The following is a 27,870-nucleotide window of genomic DNA, read 5'->3' as shown; positions in this document are numbered from 1 at the left end:
CGCGGCTCTTTAACGGGAGCACTGAGCAGAGCCTCCCGCCTGCATTTGCTCCATAAGACGCACACACATTTCCCCTTACTTTTTAGGAGGGGAAAAGTGCGTCTTATGGAGCGAAAAATACGGTAGGTCTGCAGCTCTTAGCAGCTCTGTGAGCGTCACGGCATGGACTGTTGATTTCCCAGCCCCTGGCCACATGGAGGCTGCATCGTGTGCTTTCCATAGAGAGAAAGACTGTTGTCTCATGGCCGGCTGTGAGCAGCGGTACCATTAGTCAGAGGTGAAAAGGCTGCTCAAGTGGAGCCAAGCCCATTCCCAGTGGCAGGCGGGACACATCACCATCATAACATGCAAGGACTGGGGTGGGGTCCCCAGGTGTCCAGCGCCATTTCCACGAGACAGAAGATGATTAAAAATCTGGTCCGTCAAGTCGGGTAGGGAAATCCTTGCTGTCTTCATTCCTCTGGTTATTGTGGAGGGGTTTTAGCAATGCTTACATTGTTATTGGGGGAGACAGTTCATTGCTGGGACATCAGCGATGGGAAGCACAGAGAAGGATTCCTTATGTTCACTTGATCCCCCTAAACAGCTGAATCGGATGGCATTCTCACAGTCCACTCAACACCTTGCCATTGTGTGCTGTTTTCATCATGCCAAAATCGTCCTTTCCCCCCATTTTGCCCCCCCCCACTTGCAGGTGGTGAAATTTGGGGTGGCTAAGATGATTTCTGAGGCAGTGGTTAGGGAAAGGGAAACCTGACAGTTTCAGGTTCTATTAGGTTCTCGTTTTTCCAAACTTAAGTTCAGTTCTCCACACTGGTTTGTTGTTGCATTAAAAGAAACTCCTGATGAAAATTCACCAGCATTTCCCCCCAGATATCTATCTATCTATCATCTATCTATCTAATTAGTTGTTGTTGTTGTCTTCACCTTAAAGTCACAGGGCAGCTTACGACAATTAAACCTGCTTTCCTTTGGACCATCTCAGCGAGGCAAAGTGTAAATAAGGTAATTTTGTCACAATAAGGGAACTGAAGTGAATTCCTCCACCCCTACAGAGCTAAACTTATCATTTCAAGGGGCCTAGGCTGTTGTGTATGCTTTTCTTGCCAATAAATCTTTTTTGCAGCCTCCCTGGCTGCCCCTCCTGTTCCCTGAGCTGAAAAGGCGATCACTTCTTCTGGGCTTTAAATGAAGCACAGACACCCAGGAAGGCTGCGAAGTGCAGGTGCAATGATTTCTAGAATGAAAGGAGGACACTCACAAACACCCCTTGACTACATTTCAAGACTAGGGAGCTGCTTTTAGGGGGTTTTAGGATGATGTTATCCACGATTGCTTGACTTGTTTGTCACAGTTTTCATTGGTTTGGCATTGACATGTTTGCCACCCTGGGCTCTTTCAGCGGACGGGGCAAATGGCACCCTCAACGAGCCCCCTAAAACCCGGCAGCGGTGGGGTGTGCAAAGGCACAGTTCTTCCTTGCTGCCTCTGACCTTTCTGGGGGCAAAAGTGATAATATGGGTGCAATGGGTCTTGGCACCCTTTAAATCAGGGGTCAGCAAACTTTTTCAGCAGGGGGCTGGTCCACTGTCCCTCAGACCTTATCATAGAATCATAGAATCATAGAACTGTAGAGTTGGAAGGGAGCCTGAGGATCATCTAGTCCAACCCCCTGCAATGCAGGAATATGCAGCTGGTCCATACAGGGATCGAACCTGCAACCCTGGTGTTATTAGCACCATGGTCTAACCAACTGAGCTATCCAGACCTTGTGGGGGGCTAGACTATATTTTGAAAAGAAAAAAGAATGAAAGAATTCCTATGCCCCACAAATAACCCAGAGATGCATTTTAAATAAAAGGACACATTCTACTAATGTAAAAACACAGATTCCCGGACCGTCCGCGGGCCGGATTTAGAAGGTGACTGGGCCGGATCTGGCCCCTGGGCCTTAGTTTGCCTACCCATGCTTTAAATAGCCTGCTTTCACCACCTTCTGGAAGTTGCCCTGATGCAAGAGCTTAAATCTTCCTAGCTGTAACATCTTCCGATATGGAAGCTTTCCTCTCTACTTCCTGACATACGGTGGTTACCTCTAATTTCTCCACATTCAGAGGCACCAACTCCGTGCTTTCTCAGATGTAGGACAGTCATGCTTGTTCATCCTGGGTAGGAGGAAGGTCATTGCCTCCTTTTAAAAAAACTAAATCCCTAAATTGTCAGGTCGCATGAAGATGTGATTATTTGTTGACCTTGAGGCTGTTGACACCATACAAACAACTAACAGAGGGGTGTGTGCAGGCAGGCAGGCTAGCAAAGAACATCTGTGGGCCAGTAACTGTTGTGGATAGATTGGCACAGCTGTCTTAAGCCATTTACATATTAGAGAGCAAAGCCTAAATATATGCAAAATGGAACAATATAGCATGAGCTTTCTAGATCTATTTGCCTGAATTAGAAACTTAGTAGATTTTTTTTGTTTTTTCAAAGTAGCTTCTTCTAGTAATGCAAGCCCAGGGCGCATGCCGGCCTTCCCCAACCCGACGCCCTCCAGATGTTTTAAACAGTCCCAGGGAGCACAGGTATGATGACTGGATTCTGCCTCCAGTGTTGGAAGCCTCTGCATAGCCGTTGGTGGGATTCACAAGTGGGGAGAGTTTTGCTATTGTGCTCAGATCCTGGTCGCAGGCTTCCCATTGTGCAGAAGCAGCTCAGCAATAAATCACATGGAGTAAGTGAAGTTAACTCTTTTACAGTGGTACCTCTGGATACGAACGGGATCCGTTCCGCATCCAGAAGCGAACACAACCCGTGTCTGTGCGTGCCGCAATTCGCCGCTTCTGCACATGCGCGTGACATCATTTTGACCGTCTGCGCATGCGCGAGCGGTGAAACCTGGAAGTAATGCGCTCCGTTACTTCCAGGTCGCCGTGGACAGCAACCCAAAAGCGCTAATCCTGAAGCACATTTAACCCGAGGTATGACCCGAGGGACGCGGGTGGTGCTGTGGGTTAAACCACAGAGCCTAGGACTTGTCGATCAGAAGGTCGGCGGTTCGAATCCCCGCAACGGGGTGAGCTCCCATTGCTCGGTCCTTGCTCCTGCCAACCTAGCAGTTCGGAAGCACGTCAAAGTGCAAGTAGATAAATAGGTACTGCTCTGGTGGGAAGGTAAACGGCATTTCCGTGCGCTGCTCTGGTTCTCCAGAAGTGGCTTAGTCATGCTGGCCACATGACCCGGAAGCTGTATGCCGGCTCCCTCGGCCAATAAAGCGAGATGAGCGCCGCAACCGCAGAGTCATCCGCGACTGGACCTAACGGTCAGGGGTCCCTTTACCTTTACCTATGACTGTATTAGAATAAATGGGCTGCTCCGGAGTGCCAGGCCCAATGAGCACAGCAACTCTCACGGGTAGGTCTTGTCCCTACGAGGCAGTTGTGGAGACTGAAGGTCTCCACCTTCCCACAGTTCCCTAAGTCCCCCTCCTCCCCCAGGCAATCTGAGACTCTGCTGCAGTGCCTGTCTCTGCTCCACCCTCTTCATACCTCTTCTGGTTCTGGGAGACCAGCGGGGAGAGGAGCTTTTCGCGGCAGGAGCGGGAGACACCCTGGCTTCTTCACCAGCTTGACTCCTCTCTGCCTCCTGGACTCCCTCCTCTCTTGCTTCTGCACTTCTCTCTGCCACAGACTCCCTCTGCTCACTAAGCCCAGTCTTCTCCCTCTGACCACTCTTCATTGTCCCACCACCAATCCCCGGGCTCTGAGCCTTCTTCCCTTGGGGGTTCCCCCAGTTGGCACTTCCACCATCCCTCTGCATCCAGCAATTCCATGGGGACAGGAGGCTGGTTCTAGACTGTCCTCCTTTGGCCTCATTCAGGAGCCAAGCTCTTCTTAGGGGGCGTGGAGCTGTATGGAGCAACCCAACCAATTTTGAACAATTCCATTCCCTGCGCTGACATTGCCAAAAGTTTGGGGGGTGGGATAGCTGTGACATAATGGCAGCTGGGAGGAGATTGATGAGGAAATGACATTTGAATGCAAAAAGATTTGTTTGGAAAGAAATACAGTTTATGGTCAGGAATCCCCTCGTCCAGCTTGGACTTGATGGCAATCAAGAGGAGGGGAGCTTCTGAGGTTTGAGCTATTCATTCATACAGGAATAGAAAGGAGCTTGTCACACGTATATAGTTCTGTGTATGCCAGTTTATTTTATGTATTTATATTATGTCCCAACACATACTTTTTTTTTAAGGCGGGTAAAACCTTTTCCAGGACAGATTGCAAGCTAATGAAAACAAGGGAAAGCCACAACAATCCACAATAAAATCTTTCAAAAACCGATTATTAGAAATGCCAGATTTTAAAGGGCTGAGAAAATACTACTACTTCTGGTTGTATCCAATATTAGACCTGCTAAGAGTAGATCCATTGAAATTAATGGCCCTAACTTTGTCACTTAGGTCCAATGTGGCATAAAGGTTAGGGTGTTGGACTAGACCTGGGAGAGCAGGGTTCGAATCCCCACTCAGCAATGAAGCTCCCTGGCTGTGACCTTGGAATCAGCCACCATCTCTTAGCCTCACCTTCCTCACAGGGGTGCTGTGAGGATGAAATGGGGAGGGGGAGGAGAACCACGTACACCACCTTAAGATCCTTGGAAGATAAAGGTGGCATAGAAATGAATTGAATATATACCGTATTTTTCGCTCTATAAGATGCACCAGACCACAAGACGCACTTAGTTTTGGGAGGAGGAAAACAAGAAAAAAAAATATTCTGAATCTCAGAAGCCAGAACAGCAAGAGGGATCACAGCTCAGTGAAATCAGCAATCCCTCTTGCTGTTCTGGCTTCTGTGATAGCTGAGCAGCCTGCATTCGCTCCATAAGACGCACACACATTTCCCCTTACTTTTTAGAAGGGAAAAAGTGAGTCTTATAGAGCAAAAAATACGGTAAATAAATATTAACTGAAAAGAAACAATAGTAGTAATAATAAAGTTAATAATAATATCATTGCTGAAATGTATTGAATTGGATTACATCATGGAGGATAAGCTACTGGCCAGGGTGGTTATGTGTAACCTCCTTCTTCAGAGGCAGTCTGCCCCTGAATATTTGTTGCTGGGGAACAAGATCTGATGCCTTCATGTGCCGCTTGCAGATTGCCCTAGAGGAAGCTGGGTGAGCACTGTAGGAAACAGGTTGTTGGACTAGATGGGCCTTTGGTCTGATCCATCAGGGCTCTTCTTATGTGGGGGAAGCACTTAAATATGCAACACGTTCTTCCCCAGCAAAAATTCTGTGATTAGACATAATTGATCAGACAAGCCTCCATTTTCAGAGGCAGTCTACCCCCAAAAGCCAATGCTCATGGCACACAATAAGAGAGGCTTGTTGGATGCTTGTTTAACAACTCTCTCTCTCTCTCTCTCTTTCTCTCTCTCTCTCTCTCTCTCTCTCTCTCTCTCACACACACACACACACACACACACACACACACTTTTTGCCACAACATAACAGAAGGTTTGGGGAGAGATTCTTCCACTGATTCAGCAGCTTCCCCAAATCATAAGACAGGGCTGTAAATGAAACAAACAGAAGTGTACAGTTAGAATAATTTTAAGGGCCCCCCCCCATACCCTCTGCCCCCACCCAGGATCAAAATAAGTATAAATTTTAATGTGCCATTTACATCCACCTGAACACAGGGAGCTTAATTGAACTCAAGACGGGAAAAACGAGAAACAAAGATAAACCACAACCGATAGATTCATCCACCTTAACTCAGTATTGCCTACACTGGCTGGCAGCAGCCCTCCAAGGTTCCTGCACTGCGGGGGGTTGGACTAGATGACCCCTTGGGGTCCCTCCCAACTCTACAGTTCTATGACTCTAGGGTCTCACGCAGAGAAGGATCCTTGCCAGGGAGGTGGGGCACAAATCTTCAGTTTCTCCCAGTTTCTCATTTTTAAAGTTCAGATGGAGAGGCCTGGGAGGCCATATTTGGACCCTGGTGGAGATTCTCCATCTCTACCCTAAATATATTAGGAGACTCAGCTTGCAAATTTTAAAAAAATGTTTAGGGGTATTGTATTCAGCAACCAGCAACCTGTTGTCCCGAAATCAGGCCCCATGGAGAAAAGGTATTTGGCCCACTGTTTGCTTGCATCCTTCTAACGATTAAAAAGGCACCTTTTGCCCCCATCTAATTTCCTCGCTACAACACACCCATTTATGGGCCGTCGCTTCTAGAATTAAAAACCTTGCAGAAGATGATGAGAGACCAAAAAAAGTGGACAAACTTGGGGAGAGACTTCTTCCGGGGGCCTTGCTCTTCTGAATCCGCGCCGTCTTCCGAAATGGGCTTGAGCGACCCTTCTCGTTTTCCATCTCTCCGGATCGGGACCAAAGTCTTCCAGTTTTTCCCTGAAACTGAGACGGGGGTTGGCTTTTGTTTCGATTTGACACTTGCGCGCCGATTTTCCAGAAACGTGGCTGAGCTCAGTGCAGCTGGCAGTGGCATTTAAAAAGAACAACATATGAACAGCACACAGTTTCTCTGGCTCTTACCTCCCAGTTTTCCTTGCAAATATACCTGCCTATATATCCTTTCCCCCTTACTCACACCAATAGCCTTTCTCTCCACCCCCCCACAAGACCAACAATAAAAAGCAGTGTACAGCACCCCTGTTTACTAGTTTCTGCCAGCCATACCCTTCTCTAGGAAACTCCATTCCATTCTCTCCCCCCCCCCACTCCACCTAGTTTTCTGTCCCTCCCACGACCAGCATTCTGTGCACACTGAACATGCTCAGTCTACACCAGGTAGTTCCTTGTGGTCCCCCCACCACAGAGAACATCAACTGAGTAACACCTGGGCTTCATTCACTCTTAAAAAAATGAACTGTTTGCAAAAGGCTCCCACCGCCCAGTCACAAGGAATATATTTCCTCACCTCTCCCATATTTGAAAGAAAAGCTCAGGTTCCGTTTCAGCTCCTCGCTGTATCCACCAGGGTCTTCGTTGATGATGCCCAGATTGGTGTTCCATGTGGACCAGTTCACCTCATCCACCCTGTTCAGGAGAAGCAAACGTGGTCAGGTCTCCCCCTAGCAGCAATGCAGTTGGGGAGGGAATGTGGGGGGCAACCCAGCTCCGAGACTGCTACTTCTTTTTTTGACAGAACAGGAGCAATTACATCATCCACCGGGGGAACTGACAGACCACTGATGGGAGTGAGGAATGGGGAGATAATGAGGCTTCCAAGCTTCTTTGGGAAGGATGAGCATGGCAGAAACCAGGGAATGAGGAAAATAATGTATTATTATTATTTCTACCCTGCCCATCTGGCTGGGTCTCCCCAGCCACTGTGGGTGGCTTCCAACAAAAGACTAAAAATACATTAAAACATCAGTCATTAAAAACTTCCCTAAACAGGGCTGCCTTCAGATGTGCTTGGGCTGAGGCTGGATACAGCTTTCCTTTCCTTTCATGGAGTCCCTGCTTCATGCTAGTGGTTCACATGTTTGGCTTTCTAATAAAGGCTAAGCATTGCATTTCAGCTGGCGGAAGATCTTTTGTTGAAGCGCAAATGTGTTTTACAAGGGCATTTGCTCCCAGGAAACTAGGATTGTAGTGATGCTGGTCCAAATCAGTTGGGTACTATGTCAGGCAAATGCACTCTGCACTTTTTGGCTATCTGTGTGTAAATATACAAATACACAGCTGCCTGCAATTTTATTTTTTTTTATGCTGTTTGGAGCGGGGCTGGCAACAGAACCTCCTTGAGGATGTAGTTATGCAGGATATGTCTCTCAAGATGAACTCTTGTACTTCAAAATTTACTGCTACACCGTCACTTCCTGTTACCATTAGCAAGCAGATTGCTACAACCCAAAACAGTGTAAACACGTGACTCCAAGTATCTCAAGCAAGCAGGCAATTCTAGGGAATACAAAAGGGTGACTTGCCAGCTGACCAGAGCTGTGATGAGGGCTGACAGTCCCTGAAAAGCTTCAAAAGTTCTCACCTGTCCATGGCCACAATTTTGCAGCCTGAGAATGGGACCACAGAATTGGCGGGTGGTGGGTGGGATGTTTGGGCTTGGCCTGACAGCTTCTATTTCCTTGTCACCCCAAGGCGTACGGAGAAGGGAACCAGAATTACCTAAAGCACCAACGGTAATCGTTTTTCCCGTCCGGAGTAGTCCCCACCAAAACTTGTTTCCCAGATCGGAAGGAGTTGACAATGCAGTTCCAATAGCTGTTCTCGATGTTCAAGATGGTGATGGCTCTCTGGGTGGAAATATATATATATATCTCAATTGGTAGAGCCTAAGACTCTTAATTCCTGCGTTTTCCAGAGCCTCCCGACCCTAACCCAGAGCTGGCTGAATTCACTCAGCAAAGATATGTTGTAAACAAAAATTGCCCTTTTCCCTTATGGGGTATCCAAGAGCCCATATAGAGTCCTTACATAGGTTCCCTATTGGTAGGAGAGAATAACAGAGGCCAACCAGAGAATACTGAGAAGCAAAGCAGCTCGTAAGCCTGATCTTTACTGATCTGTTGCAACAGGGTGCTCCCCTCACCCGCAGAAGAGAGGAGGGACCCAGAAAAATGGCATGCAAGGCCTTATAAAGACTTTTGAAATTGCCACCCTGTAGATCAAGACCACCCCCAGAAACATCATGCATACATCACAGAAGGGGTGTAACCTAAGACCACCCCTCAGATACATCACACCTACATCACAGAAAAGGCGGTCTAAAACAGAAATTTGAATATTGTTTTTCTCCTGTTGTTGTTTATCTCCTGTCTGGCAGGTTACTTGATTGGATACCCTGGAGAGCCTGGCCAGTCTTTTGTAGTGATAAATACTTAGTTCCTGGGCCAAGTCACAGGCTCACACCCTATTCAAACACAGACATACCCTTAAGACAGGATTTGTGAAGGAAAAGACAATGGGGAGGCTTTTCCACTTTGACCTTGCAGAGAAAACATTTGCTCAGTTTAGGAATCAAAATGGCTTCAGGTTGGTCTTCCTGTGCTGATCTATGTACGTGCGGTTATGAACATTACCATATATCTAAGATCTCAAAATTCCTATCACAGACACACCGAGGCCGAGACGCTGATCAGAAGCCAAACTCACCTGAAGCTTCCAAATGCTTTTGCTCTCCTGAGAAATCTTGTTGACCGTTTCTCCCATCAGGGCGATGAGCATGTTGAGGAGGAGGATGTACGTGACTATGACGTAAGTCACCAGCAGGATGATGAAGACTGACCTGAAGCGTGGGGAACTAAAGGTAGTGAAACTAACGGCAAAATTAGGAAATACAGGTAACTGTGTGAATGTGCTGGGCAAACAGGTCCATAAGAAAGATAGACAGAGAGAGAGAGGGAGGGAGGGAGTTCAGAACAGCACATTTTAAACTTATAAATCACAAGGATCTCCTGTAAGGTAAAGGTTTGATGTCCATAGTTTGTAATTCGGTTGAACTGATGAAAAGGAACTGATGGTGATTTAGGGTGTATATGAAAATAGGAGCAGCACTCTTAATTACAGTGGTACCTCGGGTTACAGATGCTTCAGGTTACAGACGCTTCAAGTTACAGACTCCGCTAACCCAGAAATAGTACCTCGGGTTAAGAACTTTACCTCAGGATGAGAACAGAAATTGTGCGGCGGCAGCGGGAGGCACCATTAGTTAAAGTGGTACCTCAGGTTAAGAACAGTTTCAGGTTAAGAACAGACCTCCGGAACGAATTAAGTTCTTAACCCGAGGTACCACTGTATTAAAAATTGTAAGAGTTTCCTATAACTTCAGTAGTTATTATTTACAATTTGGGGCAACTGAGGCAAATAAATTGGTTATATTAATTACTATTGCTACTACTACAACGACTCTGATGTGCCCTTCACCAGTGGGTCCCAGGGCAGCTTACAACAATTTAAAATTCAGTATTAAAAACATTAAAAAAACAAATTACAACCACAGGAATAGGTTGGATCCTGAAACACATCTCTCAAGTGTCAAATGCTGGATGCTCGTATGTGGAGAGGGAGTTATGCAGCTTAGGGACTGCCACAGAGAATGCCCTCTCCTGCGCCACCGCCTCTGAACAATTAAGGATGCATTTACTCTCTTGGGAGATTTCCCCCCAGGTTTTAATGATCTACCGTATTTTTCGTTCTATAGGGCGCACCGGCCCATAGGACGCACCTCGTTTTTTTTGGGGGGGGGAATGAATTTAAAAAATTATTTCCCCCCCCAGCCGCGGCTGCCGCCCCAAGCCTTGCGCACACCTGCCCGAAGCACGGGGCACCCTCCGGAGGGCTCCCCGTGCTTCGGGTGACAGGCTGCCGCCCCAAGCCTCGCGCGCCCGTCGGGACCTCCCGCCGGGCGTGCAAGGCTTGCAGACACTCGCCGGAAGCACAGAGAGCCCTCCGGAGGGCTCCCCTGGCTTCGGGCAACAGGCGGCCGCCCCAAGTCTCACGCGCTCAGCGGGACCTCCCGCCGGGCGCGCAAGGCTTGCAGACACTCGCCCGAAGCACAGAGAGCCCTCCGGAGGGCTCCCCGTGCTTTGGGCGACAGGTTGCCGCGCCAAGCCTCGCACTCTCCCGCCGGGCGTGCAAGGCTTGCGGACACTCGCCGGGGCTGCAGGCTGCTGCCCGCAAGCCTTGTGAGCCCGCGGGAACTCCCGCCGGGCTTGCAAGGCTTGCGGATAGCTTCCTGAAGCCTGGAGAGCGAGAGGGGTCGGTGCGCACCGATGCCTCTCTCTCTCTCCAGGCTTCAGCGAAAGCCTGCATTCGCCCCATAGGACGCACACAAATTTCCCCTTCATTTTTGGAGGGGGAAAAGTGCGTCCTATGGTGCGAAAAATACGGTATATTAACTTTTTGTAATTGCACGCATTCTTATTAGAACATAAGAAGAGCCTGCTGGATCAGGCCAATGGCCTAGCCAGTCCAGCATCTTGTTCTTAGAGTGGCCGCCAAACAGGTGTCTGTGGGGAAACTAGCAGGCAGGATTCGAACACAAGAGCAGCCCTCTCCCCTCCTGCTGTTTCCAGCCACTGGCATTCAGAAGCATTGCTGCCTTCAGCTGTGGAGTAAGAGAAGAGCCTTCATGGCTAGTAGCCATCGATAGTCTCTCCTCCATGAATTTGTCTAATCCTCTTTCAAAGCCTACAGGTTGGTGGGCATCCCTGCTTCTTGTGGAGCGAATTCCATAATTTCACTCAGCGCTGTGTGAAAAGGTGCTTCTTTTTATCTCTCCTGAATCTTCCAGCATTCAGCTTCACTGGACGCCCCTTTTCTCTAAACTAAAAAGTCCCAAACTCTGCAACCTTTTCTCCAAAGGGGAGTTTGCTCCACTCCCTTGACCATCTCGGTCGAACCTTTTCATCTCCTCCAAGCTAAGCAGCCTCACTCGCCCTGACCTAGCCACTGTGATCCACGCGACGGTCACCCCCAGACCTGATTATTGTAACTCGCTCTACGTGGGGCTGCCCTTGAGACTGACCCAGAAACTCCAGCGGGTGCAGAATGCCGTGGCGAGACTCCTTATGGGGTCCTTGCCGCAGGATCACGTTCACCCGGTGCTATACCAGCAGCACTGGCTCCTGGTGAAGTACAGGGTCAGGTTTAAGGTGCTGGTTTTAACCTTTAAAGCACCATACAGCCTAGGATCCTTGTACCTACGGGACCGCCTCTCCTGGTATGTCCCACGGAGGACCTTACGGTCTTCAAACAAAAACATCTTGGAGGTCCCGGGCCACAGAGAGGTTAGGCTGGCCTCAACCAGAGCCAGGGCTTTTTCGGCTGTGGCCCCAATCTGGTGGAATGCTCTGTCCCAAGAGACTAGGGCCCTGCGGGACTTGACATCTTTCTGCAGGGCCTGCAAGACAGAGCTGTTCCACCAGACCTTTGGCCAAGGCACAGTCTGACCCCCTCCTTGACTCACAAAACTCTAGCCCAATGGTTGCCATTAATTTGATTTTGAACTGATTTTAGAATGAATTGATTTTAGAATGCTGTGTTACTTTTATTGTTGTTAGCAGCTCTGAGCCTGGCTTCGGCTGGGGAGGGCGGAATATAAATTATTATTATTATTATTATTATTATTATTATTATTATTATTATATGTCTCTACAATATCCTGTCTGAGACAAGGTGGCCAGAACTGTTCACATAAGTCTGAAAATGTCAGAACAAAATAGTTGACATGCGTTAAAAGTAAAGGGGAGCGGGGAGGCAAACCTGAAGTGGTAACTGTCTGTGAACTCCAAATCTCCCATCCCAATCGTGAACTTGAAAAGTTCTAGGCAGGTAGAGTAGAAGTTGTTGTAGGAGGGGCGGCACTTTGCTTGACAGGTACTGTGAGTTTGGTTCTGTGCCAACAGCTCATCGTCGTCCTCAATGAGGGTCACGACAGCTAGGGAACGAGGAAGTAACCCAATTCAGTTCACATTCCAAGGCAAAGCAATTCGCCATCCGCAATGCAACCGGCCGTCAGAATCATCCCATGCAATGCAGTTCTTCAGCAAAGCATTGTGTTCAAAATCACACTTACTGGGGTGGAAGCGGGCATAAAAACACATATATTAGTGAAAAGGAATTAGATTAGGTAGGGTGGGAATTGCTTTGCAAAAAGCCAAAAAGTATAATTAGGCAAAAACTGCATATACAAATTGTGTATTAAGTGGGTTTTTTTAATATCTATTTTTATTGATACTTATCCAAAGATATGCAAAAGTTCATGCCCATTACAAAGTATCTTTTTATAATGCACCAGAATAAAATAAATACTTTAAAAATGTAATCTAAACAGGAACAAGAGCTAAAAGAAGAAAAAAAGGGGGAGGAAAAGAAAGGAGAGGGAGAAAAGAGAGAGGGGGGAAAAAGAAAGAAAAAAATATATTTTTAAAAAAGGATTGCGTATCAGGAGAAATCTGCACTGATTTTAAAATAATAATTGCAAACTGATGGGAAATGTGAAGAAGTGAACTGAAGAGTGAAAAGAATGATAAATGGACAAATTTGGCTACCGTATTTTTTGCTCTATAAGACTCACTTTTTCCCTCCTAAAAAGTAAGGGGAAATGTGTGTGCGTCTTATGGAGTGAATGCAGGCTGTGCAGCTATCCCAGAAGCCAGAACAGCAAGAGGGATTGCTGCTTTCACTGCGCAGTGATCCCTCTTGCTGTTCTGCCTTCTGAGATTCAGAATATTTTTTTTCTTGTTTTCCTCCTCCAAAAACTAGGTGCGTCTTGTGGTCTGGTGCATCTTATAGAGCGAAAAATACGGTATATCCAACCACAGTAGTGTTGGTGGTGAGGGAAGATCACTGAAAACACACACACACAGTATTTATTAAAAGATACACAGAAACTACTTCTTTATTTAATTGGGCATATTTCACTGTTTGGTGCATGGAATGTGGGAGGCCTGCTCTCTTTGGGGACATCAGCCATTTCTCCTTGGTGACTGGGATGTTCTGAGAACAGTGCAAATGTCACCTCGGTCTCTGGGGAAATCGGGAACTGGAAAAGCCTTGCTGATCTTCTTGCAAATTGTACTGGTAGATCCCAAGCCAGTTTCTCCCCCATCTCTGAACTAACCCACCCAGCTTTTGCAGCACCAGGACACGTCTGTAGGTACTCGCTTTCGTCCTCCCTTCAACCCCACCAAAAAGAACCCAAAACAGTCACTCTGTTACCTGTCGAAAAGCCCAAATGGAAAAGGAGGTAGACCACGATGAAACGACACAGGTCTCTCAGCATCATCTGCAAAAAAGAGTTGGAGGGGTGGGAGGGAAGAGAGAACCAGGATCCAACTGGATGTGGGTGGGCTCAGGTTGGTGGAGCAGTGAACCCTTCGCCCCAAGGGACTAGCCTCTGCTACCCACTGCCCCTTTTATCCCAGACTGACCTTCTCCAGCATGACTGAGTAAATCCCCATCTGCTGGAAGCCACGAGTGTAATACAGCAGGTTAGTCCAGCCCAGGGCCAAGGCGAAGACCATGAGGATGACGTAGAGTTCTTGCTTGCTGAAGTACAGGATCGCTGAGCCCAGGATCAGGACAGAGTGGATGAAGCTGAGTGGGCAACAGGAGGAATCAAGCTTCCTGGCTGCATGGGGGATTTGATCCCTGGTCTTCCTAGTGCAACACTCTAACCACTACACCACACTACCACTCACTTTAAAACATGTAAAAGGGATGTCTACTGTTGGTTCAAGGAAAACTGGCAAAAAGAAATGAGAATTCCCTGGATGCCAAGTTGCAGGTGCCCTTTGGTGAGTGAATCCCAGCAGAGATTTAAAATCCCAAAACATGCAGCAAAGTAAAGTGTGGAAATACAATCTGTTAGATACCTTTACAATATGTCGTTGAGAGTTCCCAAACTGCCCCCAGCATAGGAAAAGACCACATGTTTGGTAAGTTAAAAACTGGTTTACTTACAAACCCTTCAAAGGCCAGCTTCATGCTGTTTTCCATACATCAGAAAAGTTTCATAGGCAGATAAAACTTGGCCAAGTGGTGAAAGTTCCCAAATTATTTGCATAGAAACTCAAGAGAGGCCTGTAAGAGCCATGTGGTCTGAGCTGCAACAACCACCTCAAAACCTCTTAACATGCTAAGCTTCTCAGGTAGATTGGGAGGAGAAGAAAGGCTTAGTTACCTTGTTACTCCCAAGGTGAGGGACAATGCTAAACCTGACAGGACAGCTTACTCTATGGAATTAACCCCTTCATGTGTTAATTAGACGTAAGCATGTTGGTTATATAAGGCTGGTTATACCACACTTACAAGAGAAGTTCACTGTAGCTGTTCGTAAAGATTGCTTTCAGGGATGGCTGTCTCTGCTTAAAATACTTGATCTGAAAAAAGGCAGGAGAATAAATAGAGGTTGGTGTGAAAGGGCTTCAGTCCAACAAAAACCCGTAAAGTCTTTTACCGCCACCACCCCTCACGCAGATACACAATAAAATGACCTACCCTAACCCAGACAGCATGTAAAGGATGTGCACCAGTGAGCCACACTCCCTTCCTAATGTATTGCTGAATGATAAAGGACAAGAAATTCATCCAGAGAGATGATACACTGTCTTCCCAGTAGACTGGGATTGGAGCCTTAGGCATGAAACTCATTTAATGGCCTTAGACTAACACGAGAACGGGGCCTTCTCTGCAGTGGCTCCCTGTCTGTGGAATGCTCTCCCATGGCTGAATATAGAACCACAAGCCACAGATATAGTTTGTGTAAAATATGGACAAATAGGAGTGCCACCCCCTGGGCTCAGCTCCTAGTGCGCCAGAACCAGTTGCGCTGCCCTAGAACCAAGGGAGGAAGTTGCTTTTTCCCACTTCCTTTTCCAGTTCTATGGGATTTCAAAGGCTCAGATTAATCATGATCTGACCTTTACCCAGATTCCCTGGGAAAGTGAAGCATTTGTGCGTTTGTGTGTGAGCACTTTCTCTATTTCTGTCTCTCAGTGCAGGGCGGCAGATCAGGGGGAGGGGAGAGAGCAGTGACCAGAGGGGGTGGCCCCATGGCACAAGCTAAAAAAATGCACATGTTCCCCGGGGACCTAAGCCCTTTGCCCACCCGTAAGAGACTCTGGTGAAGTTCTTACCCCTCTGAAGAAGAAATAGGCACCCCCCAACACACTCAGGATCTCCCCGGTGACTCGGAAATACTCGTTGGTCGTGTAATTAAAGGCGAACGGGGGCTGTGGACGAGAAGGGTGCAACTTTAGAGAGTCAAAACCCAGAGCCCGGCTGTGAACTAGGAATGAGTGCATAGCTGTCAACTGTCCCTTATTTGGCGGGAAACTCCCTTATCCCAGCGCTGTGTCCCGCTGCTGTCCCGGATTGATGGTGTCCCTTAAATTTCCCAGGTTTCATGCTTGCCCGGCTCGGGAGGGAAGCAGCGGCTCGGGGTCCTCCGCCTCGAGAGAGCGCGCACGAGCTGCCACGTCTCCGTCTCTCCCTTTCCCCCCTCAGGGGCACGTCGTGAGGAGCCAGGTGGCGGTGGGCAGGCAGGCAGCCCCTCTCTTGCGAGACTTCCACCGCGCTGCCAGGGGAAGCCGGAGGCGGCAGCGGCGGCCGAGGAGGCGGCCTGAGGGAGGAGGAAGAGGAGGGGATGGGGAGGGATGCAGAAGGGTGGTGCTTCAGCGGCCGCCGCCGCGCCGCAACTGCCTCGTGCTGGGCTCGCAGGTGGTGTGGGCGAGAGTCTCTCTCCCTCCCTCTCGGGCGGGGAAGGGCCGATGGAACTCATAAGCTAAGCAAAATCCCTTATTTGGGCTGCTGATCCCTTATTTTCGAGGCTGCTGGCCCCTTATTTTCAAATCTGTAAGTTGACAGCTATGTGAGTGTGTTGTAACAGGAGTGGCTAATTTTTTTTGGGGGGGAAGTAGGCACATTTGCCTTTGGCCAGCCCTCTAAAGGTGAAACGCCAGCAGTGACTGTGGTCACCCCACACTCTCCCACACTCACTGGACGTACAGGACTCACAAAGGACACAACCATCCCGCCTTCCTCGGCTGATCTGTGCATATCAGCTCAGGAGAGGGAGCCACTGCCCTCTCTTTGCTAATAAAATAAGTGATCTGATGAGTGTGTGTGTGCGTGTGTGTGTGTGTGTGTGTGTGGTTTGCAACCCCAACAGAGCCCAAGGCAGAGCAGAGAGGTTTAACCACTTCTCTGCCCACCCCATTTTTATTTATATTTAAATGCAAAAATGGGGGAGATCTTTGGAGAGGGGGAGAAATGTTTGCTGGGGTAGGATAACTGATCAGGCTCCTGAGCCAGAGTATAGCCTCTCCCCGTCCCCGTCCTGTATTATAATAACTGTAGGCTGTAATGAGTAAGGACCACTAAGCCAGGTGTATGTCCCACTGAACATATTCGTTCCCAAGGTAACTCGCATAGGATCACGCTACTGAATTACTGCATTGTTTTAGGAGACGATAAATATGCGTAGTGCTTCAAGGAGACTTCCCCAGGTTGGTGAGGGTCTTATCTGGAGGGCACCAAGTCTGGCTTAAGGAGCAATGCCAAAACAAGATAGCTCATCCCTGCCTACACCACAAGACTAGAGAGCCAGTGTGGTGTAGTGGTTAAGAGCGGCGGACTCGTAATCTGGTGAACTGGGTTCGCTTCCCCGCTCCTCCACATGCAGCTGCTGGGTGACATTGGGCCAGTCACACTTCTCTGAAGTCTCTCAGCCCCACTCACCTCACAGAGTGTTTGTTGTGGGGGAGGAAGGGAAAGGAGAATGTTAGCCGCTTTGAGACTCCTTCAGGTAGTGATAAAGCGGGATATCAAATCCAAACTCTGCTTCTTCTTCTTCTAGCAACCTGGCACAAGACTTGTTATCCTGTATCAGGAGGCTTGAGGGAACTCGGGCAAGGTTTCAGAAGGATATAAGATATTGAGGGGAAATCCTTTAAAGGGGAGAGTGGCCCCCACCTGAAAAATAGCCCAATGATTACTGTGCAGCGCTGACTGATTCGGTGGGGATGTGTGGAAGCTGAGAGACAGAATGGAATGGAGTACCTGGGAAAGGGTGGGGCAGGCAGGCAGGCAGCGTGGCCAAGAGACCCTGTTTGACCATTTTCCTGCAGGTCCCACTTCAAAAGAAATAGCACACACGCCCCACATGCCCGTTCCCACCTAACCTGACCCCTGGGGCATTTCACAGCTGCATGTCAGGAAGAATTTCAGCAGGTGACACAAACTCCAGGAGCAAAAAGGCATAGAAACCCCATCCATAAGGGATGGTATGAAAAAAAGAGAGCTAGAAACCCGGGAATCTCGAAGTTAAACCACCTCCCCGTGCTTTTTCGTTGGCCTGTAATAGGCGGCGACGGTGAGGATGACGATGTGGGCAGCGTAAATGAAGAAGTTGAAGTAGAAGAGGTGCTTGACGAATCGGTCCCACTTGTCCTGCAGGAGCTGGTTGAGAGGCTCCACCAACAGCATCTCGTGCCGGTTCTGGAAGGGGGAAGGAAAGCAGACCGGTAGGGTGGGAGGCCAACAGCAGGTGGCGCCAGAGCCAGTGAAAGGGAGTGCCAAGCGCTAGGCTGGTTGTAAGTCAAATGACGGGCAGGTGGGGGCTAGCTGCCCCTGCTGCACTTTAATAGACCAGTCTCCCCACTGGAAGAAAACCAAGGGCAGAGTGGAAATTAAAAGGGCAAAAGGACTGCGATCAAAAATAAAAATGGCTGATTTTGCAAAGCAGTTCTCCAGCAGAGTAAGGGTTATAGCTGGGTAAACTGTACATTCTATAGATGCATACAGTGGTACCTCGGGTTACATATGCTTCAGGTTACATACGCTTCAGGTTACAGACTCCGCTAACCCAGAAATAGTGCTTCAGGTTAAGAACTTTGCTTCAGGATAAGAACAGAAATTGGGCTCCAGCGGCGCAGCGGCAGCGGGAGGCCCCATTGGCTAAAGTGGTGCTTCAGGTTAAGAACAGTTTCAGGTTAAGAACGGACCTCCGGAACAAATTAAGTACTTAACCTGAGGTACCACTGTATGTGAAAATAAGATACCAAAATGCATTGCAAAAAAATTAAGCTAAGTTGGATAGAATTGTAGAGTTGGAAGGGACCCCAAGGGTCATTGAGTACGTTAGGAGGAATTCGCCCTCATGATGACAAATTTTCATTAGGGTATTTTAAAATATATATATATTGCAAACTGATGTGGACATGTGGAAACGGACTGTGGCAGATTGGCCCATCCCTAAACCTGACCTCACTGAGGGCCGTCAAAGAAGCCTCTAAGCTGTGACACTGGACTCTAGGGAATCAGGCCGCAGACATACCGGCGTCTCACTGCTGTAAGCGATGATCTCCAGGACCGAGTTCTTCTCGCAGGTGTCGATGCTGGACAGGTCGTAGAGTGATGAGTGAACAGGCCCATAAGCCCATTCCGTGAACTTCCGGGACAGGTGGCGACACTCCGGCTCCTTGATCTCCCGTCTGAGGATGTACGCAAAGACCTAGCCATGAGAACACAAAGAAAAGACCCACAGGGTCAGGCCCATCTAGCGGGCCCATCTGGCCCGGCATCCTGTTCTCACAGTGGTCATTATGGGATGCCCGCAAGCAGGACCTGGGACAGCAGTAACTCTTCTTCCCACTTGTGATTCTCAGGAGCAGAAATTGAGAGGCAGACTGCAGAGGGAGAACATGGCCATTGTAACCAGTAGCCACCGGCACCCTTGTTCCTCCATCTCTCGTCCTCTTTTAAAGTTATAGTTTAGCTATGCTCTATGTGAAGAAGCAGGACGTGGGTGGCGCTGTGGGTTAACCACAGAGCCTAGGACTTGCCGATCATAAGGTTGGCGGTTCGAATCCCCGCGACGGGGTGAGCTCCCGTTGTTCAGTCCCAGCTCCTGCCAACCTAGCAGTTCGAAAGCACGTCAAAGTGCAAGCAGATAAATAGGTACCTCTTCGGCGGGAAGGTAAACAGCGTTTCTGTGTGCTGCTCTGGTTCGCCAGAAGCGGCTTAGTCATGCTGGCCACATGACCCGGAAGCTGTACGCCAGCTCCCTTGGCCTATAAAGCGAGATGAGCACCACAACCCCAGAGTCGGCCATGACTGGACCTAATGATCAGGGGTTCCTTTACCTTTACCTATGTGAAGAAGCACTTTTTTTCTCTGTCCTGAATATTTCAACACTCAGTTTCGTGGGACAGCCCTGCTAAGTCTTACTATTGTGAGAGAGGTAGAAGAACTTTTCTCTGTCTGCTTTCTCCACTCTGCTGATTTTATACACTTCCATCTTCTCTCCTCTTACTTGCCTTTTCTCTAAACTAAAGTGTCCCAGATGTGGTAACCTTTCCTTTCCTTTCCTTTTTAAGCTTTGTAAGAGAAGCTTGATTTGGTCCGCCAAGGTTTGAGAGATAACAAATGCAAGCTGAATTCAGAACACAAATCTCCCCAAATGGTAAGTCCTACGTCTTTCCCCGGCTCCTTTCTTTTAGGGATTTTTTCCCCTTATGATTTTAAAATCATAGAATTCTGAAGCTGGAAGGAGCCCGTGAATCATCTAGTCCATATCCTTGCAATGCAGAGGAATCACAGCTCACCTGTTGACGCAGGGTCTTTGTGAGTGTTTCTGCTAGAATTGTCCTGGGTTTGATTCCCAGGAATTAAAAAAGACAGAATTAAAGACTTCCTGTGAATCCCAAGTGCTGACTGGGGACAGGAGACTTCCTGTTGCCTCTCTGTATGATTTACTGTTTCTCTCTGGAATCAGATCATTCAGTCACTCTTGACTCAGAGGTGCCGCAGTCTCAGGCAACGGATGGCTGCATCCCTTCCTGAGTCACAGTTCCTCATATGCCTCCTTCGAAACCAAACAGTGACCTCCCTCAAGGTTGAGTACTACCGGGCTGTTGTTTTTATGTAGCTTTTAAAAAAACCAAACTATTTTTGAGAACTAGAATGGAATGTTTTCAGTCAGAAAACGTATGCCAACGGAAGCTTAGGCATCTCTGCCTTGCAACAACAAGGTAGGGCTATTATACTATTAGCTACTATGCTATTAGGACGCGGGTGGCGCTGTGGGTTAAACCACAGAGCCTAGGACTTGCCGAACAGAAGGTTGGCGGTTCGAATCCCCGCGACGGGGTGAGCTCCCGTTGCTCGGTCCCTGTTCCTGCCCACCTAGCAGTTCAAAAGCACGTCAAAGTGCAAGTAGATAAATAGGAGGCAGTGGCGTAGCGTGGGGGGGTGCCAGGGGTGCCGGCTGCACCGGGCGCAACATCTGGGGGGGCGCGAGTCCAGAGGGAAGGGACAAGTTCCTTCCTCCATCGGGCTCCCCGCCGCCACCGCCAGCCTTGCGCCCTAGCGTGCGTGCGACCCCCGCCACCGCTGCGGCTGCGCTCCACTCACTGCTCGCAGGAGGAGCAGCCGCTGCAGCAGCGCCGACGCCGCCACTGACGCCTGGCTGGGCACGGGCAGCCTCCGCACCCCGACGCTGACGCCATCCCCTCGGTCCAGCCACAGGCGATGGCTGCTTCTGCCGACTGGGAGGGAGGAGAGCTCCGAGGGGCCTCGCCGCGCCCTGCGCTCCCCAAAACCCTCCAAGAGGAAGCCGGTGGGCGGGCGAGGGTCTCCCAGTGGAAGGGGGCGCTGCTGGCTCCGGCTCTCAGCGCAAGTCTCAGCCGCGGGGGAGGGGGGGCGAGGACGGAGCACGGCTGGAAGCCCCCGGACCCGGCCGGGAGGAGGAGAGGTGCTCCCCAAGCCCGGATCTGGAGCGCCTTGGAGCGCGGGCTCCACCTACAGCCCAAGGAGAGGAGGGGGCGGGGAGGCGCCCGAGGGGAGGGGCCTTCGGCTGCCTCGGCCCGCAGGGGCTCCGCAAATAATAAATTTAATAAATTCCTGCTGAGCCTTTGGGGGGGTCCTTGGCTCCTTCGCTCGCCCCCAGCCCCAGTGGCATAGCGAAGGGGGGTGCAGGGGGGGCCAGCCGCAACATCTGGGGGGGCGCGCTCGCACTCGAGTGCTAAAATCCACGGGTTAGGGGGCGCAAATTACTTGCTTTGCCCCGGGTGCTGACAACCCACGCTACGCCACTGATAGGAGGTAAATAGGCGGGAAGGTAAACGGCGTTTCCGTGTGCTGCTCTGGTTCTCCAGAAGCGGCTTAGTCATGCTGGCCACATGACCCGGAAGCTGTGCGCCGGCTCCCTCGGCCAGTAAAGCGAGATGAGCGCTGCAACCCCAGAGTCGGCCACGACTGGACCTAATGGTCAGGGGTCCCTTTACCTTTACTATGCTATTAGCACCATTCTGCACACGCAGGAGCCCAGACGGAAAGAACAGTGGCTGGCTTGAGACCGCCAAGTGAGTGCAGGGTGAGTTTCGAGCCACAGACGCTGCAAAATGAGTCACAAAATCAGTGGCATAGCATGAGTTGCCAGCAGCCAGGGCAAGATCAGTATTTCACCTCCCCAAGACAAATATTACGCCCCCTAACTGACACCTTGATGCAACGCTGCTACTGCTGGACAAAGCTGCAGAGCAGCGGGTGTGTGTGTGTATGCGTCTTGGGGCTGTGGCATCACCGTCACCATGAGTCTTGCCGCCCCCTGCCTCCTCCGCTGGGTGGGTGGGTGGTGAGATGCCACGCAGCTGAGAGATGCAAGGGCCCATCCTCTCCCAGCTCCAGCTTGGCGTGCTGCCCAGGTGAGGCAGACAGGATGGTGCGCAGATCCGATCAGGGCGGCAGCTGCAGAGCCATGCCCCTCAACATTTTTGTGCCCAGGGCAATTGCCCCGATAGCCCCCCTCCCATGCTGCGCAACTGACAAAATCAATCTAGCTCTGATCTCCAGATGGATTGCTGGTTGGTGTTGCCAAATAATAATAATAATAATAATAATAATAATAATAATAATAATAATAATAATAATATTTTACTATTTATAGCCCGCCCATCTGGCTGGATTTCAACCCAGCCACTCTGGGCGGCTCCCAGTAGAATATTAAAAACACGATAAAACATCAAACATTAAAAACTTCCCTAAACAGGGCTGTCTTCAGATGTCAGATAGTTGTTTATTTCCTTGACATCTAATGGGAGGGCATTCCACAGGGCGGGCACTACTACCGAGAAGGCCCTCTGCCCAGTTCCCTGTAGCTTCACTTCTCACAGTGAGGGAACCTCCAGAAGGCCCTCGGAGTTGGACCTCAGTGTATGGGCTGAACGATGTGGATGGAGACGTTCCTTCAGGTCTACTGGGCCGTTTAGGGCTTTCAAGGTCAGCACCAACACTTTGAATTGTGCTTGGAAATGTACTGGGAGCCAATGCAGGTCTCTCAGGACCGGTGTTATGTGGTCTTGGTGGCCGCTCCCAGTCACCAGTCTAGCTGCTGCATTCTGGATTAGTTGTAGTTTCCGGGTCACCTTCAAAGGTAGCCCCACGTAGAGCGCATTGCAGTAGTCCAAGCGGGAGATAACCAGAGCATGCACCACTCTGGCGAGACAGTCTGCAGGCAGGTAGGATCTCAGCCTACGTACCAGATGGAGCTGGTAGACAGCTGCCCAGGACACAGAATTGACCTGCACCTCCATGGACAGCTGTGAGTCCAAAATGACTTCCAAGCTGCACACTGGGAATGAGCGTGCCTGATCATTTCAAGCAGCTCACACAACCTACCTGGATTTTCCCAGTCTTGGCTGCCAGGGTCAGCGGTGTCAGCCCCCTTCGGTTGGCGATGTCTTCTAGCTTGAGGGTGGGGTTGAGCCTGGCTCCCAGGATGAGGATGTCGTTGTACATCTTGGTGACAAACTTGGTGTTGTCCTCCGTGTTGTCGGCGATCTCCACCAAAGCGTGGAGGACGGTGTTGCCTATGGAATCCTGGGCGGCAATGTTGGCTGGGTGGTAGGGGTTATCGAGAAGGTACTTCACGATGTTGAGCTGGTTTGTGCAGGCAGCCAAAGAGAGAGGCAGCTCACCTGGTGGGAACAACGATGGATCATCAGAGTCACATGGGGGGGGAGCAAGGTAAAAACCTATCCTGTCCTGGCTCCTGCCAGGTGGAGAACTCGAGCTCAGGTTGTGGTTTCTACCCAAGGCTTTAATGTTTGGATCCTCTTCCTCACGCTCTCCTGAGCTGGCTAGAAACCTTCCCAGCCCACGGGGTCCCTCCATGGGGGTCTTCTGTCGGCCGTTCCTCCTGGCTCGGCCAGCCCCCATCCAACTCAAGACCTAGGACCCTTCCAAAGACAGCGCCTACCAAAATAAAACCCGGGTCTGCCGCTGATTTTCTGGAAGAACTCCCCATGGGCTTTCGCGTGGACGTCGGCGCCGTTCCTGACCAGGAGGTCCACAAGGTACATGTTTCGTCTCTCGATGGCAATGTGCAGCGCGGTTTGGCCTGAAGAGGAGGCAGAACCGTGAGCTGGAAAGTCAGTCTCCACCCTCTGCCCCCGTTAATAGCTCCATACACGTCCCGCCACCCACAGCAATCGCACACTCCTTACCCTTGTAGTAGCTGTCTGTGTACTCGGCATTCACAAACTCCTTCAGGTTGTCCGTCTTCTCTGCAATCTCCAGCAGGAGAGGGATGGTGTCATTCCGGCCATTGTGGAGGTTCAGCATGGCTTTCAGCAAGCATGTCTTCCCAGTATCTGGTTCTGGGGGAGGAAACACACAAAATTTATACATCCAGGCAAAATGGGAGCAAGCAGTGGAGGTGCATAATGAGGGTACTTGTCTCCAGGTCTGGCGCCAGAGGATGGCAAGATCTTGCAAGATAGGGCATGTGCCAAGACTCCCAAGAGCAGCAGAGGGCGCCCTTGCCATGACATTGCTAACGTTGCCACTCTGCAAAATGTACCCAAGAAGATCAGATGCAGCCTAAGAGAATCTTAGCTTGCAGGTCCTTCCCCATTCAAGGTTTAGAGAAAGGGGTCACTGAGGATGCCAGGCCCAAGATTTCCCCTTAGTGTGTATATGTGTAAATCCTGGAATCCGCACTGGGCAGCAGAGGCCCAGGCAAAAAATAGATAGAAAATATAGCTGTCAACCCACAGCGGGTGGCGCTGTGGGTAAAACCTCAGCGCCTAGGGCTTGTCGATCGCATGGTTGGCGGTTCGAATCCCCGCGGCAGGGTGAGCTCCCGTCTTTCGGTCCCAGCTCCTGCCCACCTAGCAGTTCGAAAGCACCCCCAAGTGCAAGTAGATAAATAGGTACTGCTCTGGCGGGAAGGTAAACGGCTTTTCCGTGTGCTGCGCTGGTGTTGGCTCGCCAGAGCAGCTTCATCACGCTGGCCACGTGACCCAGAAGTGTCTGCGGACAGCGCTGGCCCCCGGCCTCTTAAGTGAGATGGGCGCACAACCCTAGAGTCGGACACGACTGGCCCGTACGGGCAGGGGTACCTTTACCTTTACCTATAGCTGTCAACCAGGCCTGTAAATCCGAAGCTGGGAACCTGAGTCCCAAATGTGGCCCTCCATACATCTCTACCTGGCCCTCAGGTCTCTGCTCAGGCCACACCCCTCATTGACTCTGCTCCACCCCTTCCTTGAGTGTCTTTCCTTAGCTGGAAATTTGTTGACAATCCCTCATGCTTGTCTAGATGGGTGGTGGTGGTGTGTGTGTGGTCTGTGGCACCTGGAAGCTTGCTTGGGAGGAAATGTGGCCCTCAGGCCAGTAAAGCTTCCCCCCACTCACCCACTCATTGCTCTAAGTCTTACTTGGTGACTTCCAAGGAAATATCCTGCATGCTCTAGAAATGGCTTTCGCATCCCAAACCCCAGAAGGGAGCAATGGCGCACGATCCCCTCTTACCTTTGAACTCCTCATCCGTCAGGTTTTTCAGGGTCTCCAGGAGGTAGGTGAGCAGGTCGTCCAGCTCGCTCGGATCCCCCTGGGCCACCGCGTCAAAGAGCCTCCTTCGGTCGTAGATCCTGAACGATTTCTCGGGGCGCACGCCCATGGAGGCTCCTCGGCGAGCCCCGCGATGGAGAAGTCTGCCACGAGGAAGGAGGGCTGTGGGTTACTGGCTACTCCTGGACAGCAATGGCTCAGCCCTCAAATATATCGCTCCCCCCTACACATGTACCACCGTGGCAGCTTGAGGGCCACATTCACTTCTGGGTAACCTCCCAGGGGTCACATGCCTTTGGTGGGCAGAGCAACACATGATGCCAATTTTACCTTTGTCTGGTGTGCTGGTTTCTAGACACACACTCACACCTCCCTCTCTATGCCTGGGGGCGGGTTTTCACTTTTTGTGTCCTAGTTTTCACTTTTTGAAATATGGCAACCCTACCAGGGCCAGTTAAAGAGGCATTGAGAGCCTGAAGGTCTACAGGCTAACATGCATAGTTAAGAGGGCTTAGTTTATTTTTTTGGCTGCTATTCTGTTCATGTTGGCAATGTTGCTTTCTAAATGCTGATTTGTCAATCATATAGTTTTTTAAGTTGCTAACATCGTTTTGTATCATATCTGTTTCACAGATGATTTGTTAATCGTTTGATATGATTTATGCTGTGTTCTGTTCTATCATGCTACAGTCAAACCTCGGCTCTTGAACGGCTCCGTTTTCGAACGTTTCGGACCCCGAATGCTGAAAACCTGGAAGTAAATGCTCCATTTTCCGAACGTTCCTCGGAACCCGAACGTCCGACTCGGCTTCTACCCAAGTGCAAGAAGCTCTTGCAATCAATCGGAAGCCATGGCTTGGTTGTTGAACGTTTTGGAAGCTGAACGGTCTTCTGGTATGGATTACGTTCGACAACCGAGGCTTGTTTGCAAGCTGCTTTGGGATTCCTTCAAATGAAAAGCAGCACAGAGCTATGATAAAACAGATCAGATCAAACCCTGACAGCCAGGAACAAACACCACCTTCCTGGTCTCCCTTCCTCTGCTGGTGCACTTCAATTCACATGTTGCAGTGGTACCTCGGGTTAAGAACTTAATTTGTTCTGGAGGTCCGTTCTTAACCTGTAACTGTTCTTAACTTGAGACACCACTTTAGCTAATGGGGCCTCCTGCTGCCGCTGCGCCACCACTGTGCGATTTCTGTTCTCATCCTGAAGCAAAGTACTTAACCCGAGGTACTATTTCTGGGTTAGCAGAGTCTGTAACCTGAAGTGTCTGTAACCCGAGATACAGTGGTACCTCAGGTTAAGAACTTAATTCGTTCCGGAGGTCCGTTCTTAACCTGAAACTGTTCTTAACCTGAAGCACCACTTTAGCTAATGGGGCCTCCCGCCACAGCACGATTTCTGTTCTCATCCTGAAGCAAAGTTCTTAACCCGAGGTACTATTTCTGGGTTAGCGGAGTCTGTAGCCTGAAGTGTCTGTAACCCGAGGTACCACTGTATTTTGGAAAGTGCAAATGATGTAACTTCGTTTTGAAATCTGAACCGAATTGGAGTTCTTCTCCCTCCCTAATTTTTCTACAGAGGGGGGGGGGTTAAGGGCAGGGCATCTTAGACCCCCAGGTAAAAGGTAAAGGTACCCCTGCCCGTACGGGCCAGTCTTGACAGACTCTGGGGTTGTGCGCTCATCTCACTCAAGAGGCCGGGGGCCAGCGCTGTCCGGAGACACTTCCGGGTCACGTGGCCAGCGTGACATCGCTGCTCTGGCGAGCCAGCGCAGCACACGGAAACGCCGTTTACCTTCCCGCTAGTAAGCGGTCCCTATTTATCTACTTGCACCCGGGGGTGCTTTCGAACTGCTAGGTTGGCAGGCGCTGGGACCGAGCAGCGGGAGCGCACCCCGCCGCGGGGATTCGAACCGCCGACCTTTCGATCGGCAAGCCCTAGGCGCTGAGGCTTTTACCCACAGCGCCACCCGCCCCCAAGTGTAACTCAAAGCCCCCCCCGGGGACCCACTCACTTTGGAGAGTGGTTGCCACACCTCCCTCGCTCCAAGCTGAGGCTGAACTTCAGGATGGGGCTGGACACCATGTTGTCCATCTGGTAGAAGGAATCCATGGGAGCTGTGTCCTTGTCTCCGTCCCCAATCCCAAACCGCGCCCGCTTGGCGAAGATGCTGTGCTTGGTCGACCTGTTGCTGCCGGGTGTGCAAGCCCCCGACTCCTCGCCTTCCAAGTGGTCATCCATCGATTCCGAATCCTCCTGGTCGGAGCTCCCCAACTTCCGCATTTTCCCCAGGATTCCAGACATGTTCCGGAGAACAAGGCTGGGGGGGAAGTGTTCCAACTCTCCCTGAAAGCTAAGGAAAACAAATAAAAATGAAACTAATAATAGCCTGCTGGATCAGGCCCGCATCGTCCATCTGTTTTTTTTCTTTTCAATTTTTAAAATTAATTTTCAAAAATCCAAAACAAACAAACGTACAGACAAACAACATACATACATCCTGTT

General features: G+C 50.0%; 1 protein-coding gene and 1 long non-coding RNA gene across 3 annotated transcripts; one reads left to right on the top strand and one right to left on the bottom strand.

Moving 5' to 3' along the window:
• On the top strand, nt 1–10,175 carry LOC128402726 (uncharacterized). Its single transcript, XR_008327767.1, has 3 exons — nt 1–1,005; nt 2,494–2,731; nt 9,214–10,175. It is a non-coding gene; the product is annotated as an uncharacterized LOC128402726 (long non-coding RNA).
• On the bottom strand, nt 4,993–27,706 carry TRPV1 (transient receptor potential cation channel subfamily V member 1). Of its 2 annotated transcripts, XM_053367071.1 has the most exons (17): nt 27,380–27,706; nt 25,321–25,502; nt 24,012–24,164; nt 23,765–23,905; nt 23,185–23,483; nt 18,842–19,018; nt 17,839–18,003; nt 15,642–15,737; nt 14,815–14,885; nt 13,935–14,100; nt 13,723–13,789; nt 12,265–12,439; nt 9,154–9,286; nt 8,167–8,294; nt 6,956–7,074; nt 6,303–6,432; nt 4,993–5,579 (listed from the first exon to the last, which is right to left on the bottom strand). In XM_053367071.1, exons 1-17 carry the CDS (start codon nt 27,667–27,669, stop codon nt 5,567–5,569), a joined length of 2,505 nt encoding a protein of 834 aa, XP_053223046.1. In that variant the 5' UTR covers nt 27,670–27,706; the 3' UTR covers nt 4,993–5,566. The 2 variants fall into 2 exon arrangements, with proteins under 2 accessions (XP_053223046.1, XP_053223045.1); XM_053367070.1 differs by having other exon boundaries at nt 4,993–6,432.
• Nucleotides 27,707–27,870: the final 164 nt, after the last annotated feature.

The sequence above is a fragment of the Podarcis raffonei genome, chromosome 15, assembly GCF_027172205.1.
Source record: "Podarcis raffonei isolate rPodRaf1 chromosome 15, rPodRaf1.pri, whole genome shotgun sequence".
NCBI classification, from domain to species: domain Eukaryota; kingdom Metazoa; phylum Chordata; class Lepidosauria; order Squamata; family Lacertidae; genus Podarcis; species Podarcis raffonei.
The sequence above is the reverse complement of the archived record's forward strand: the minus strand, read 5'-3'. Positions and strand labels throughout refer to the sequence as shown.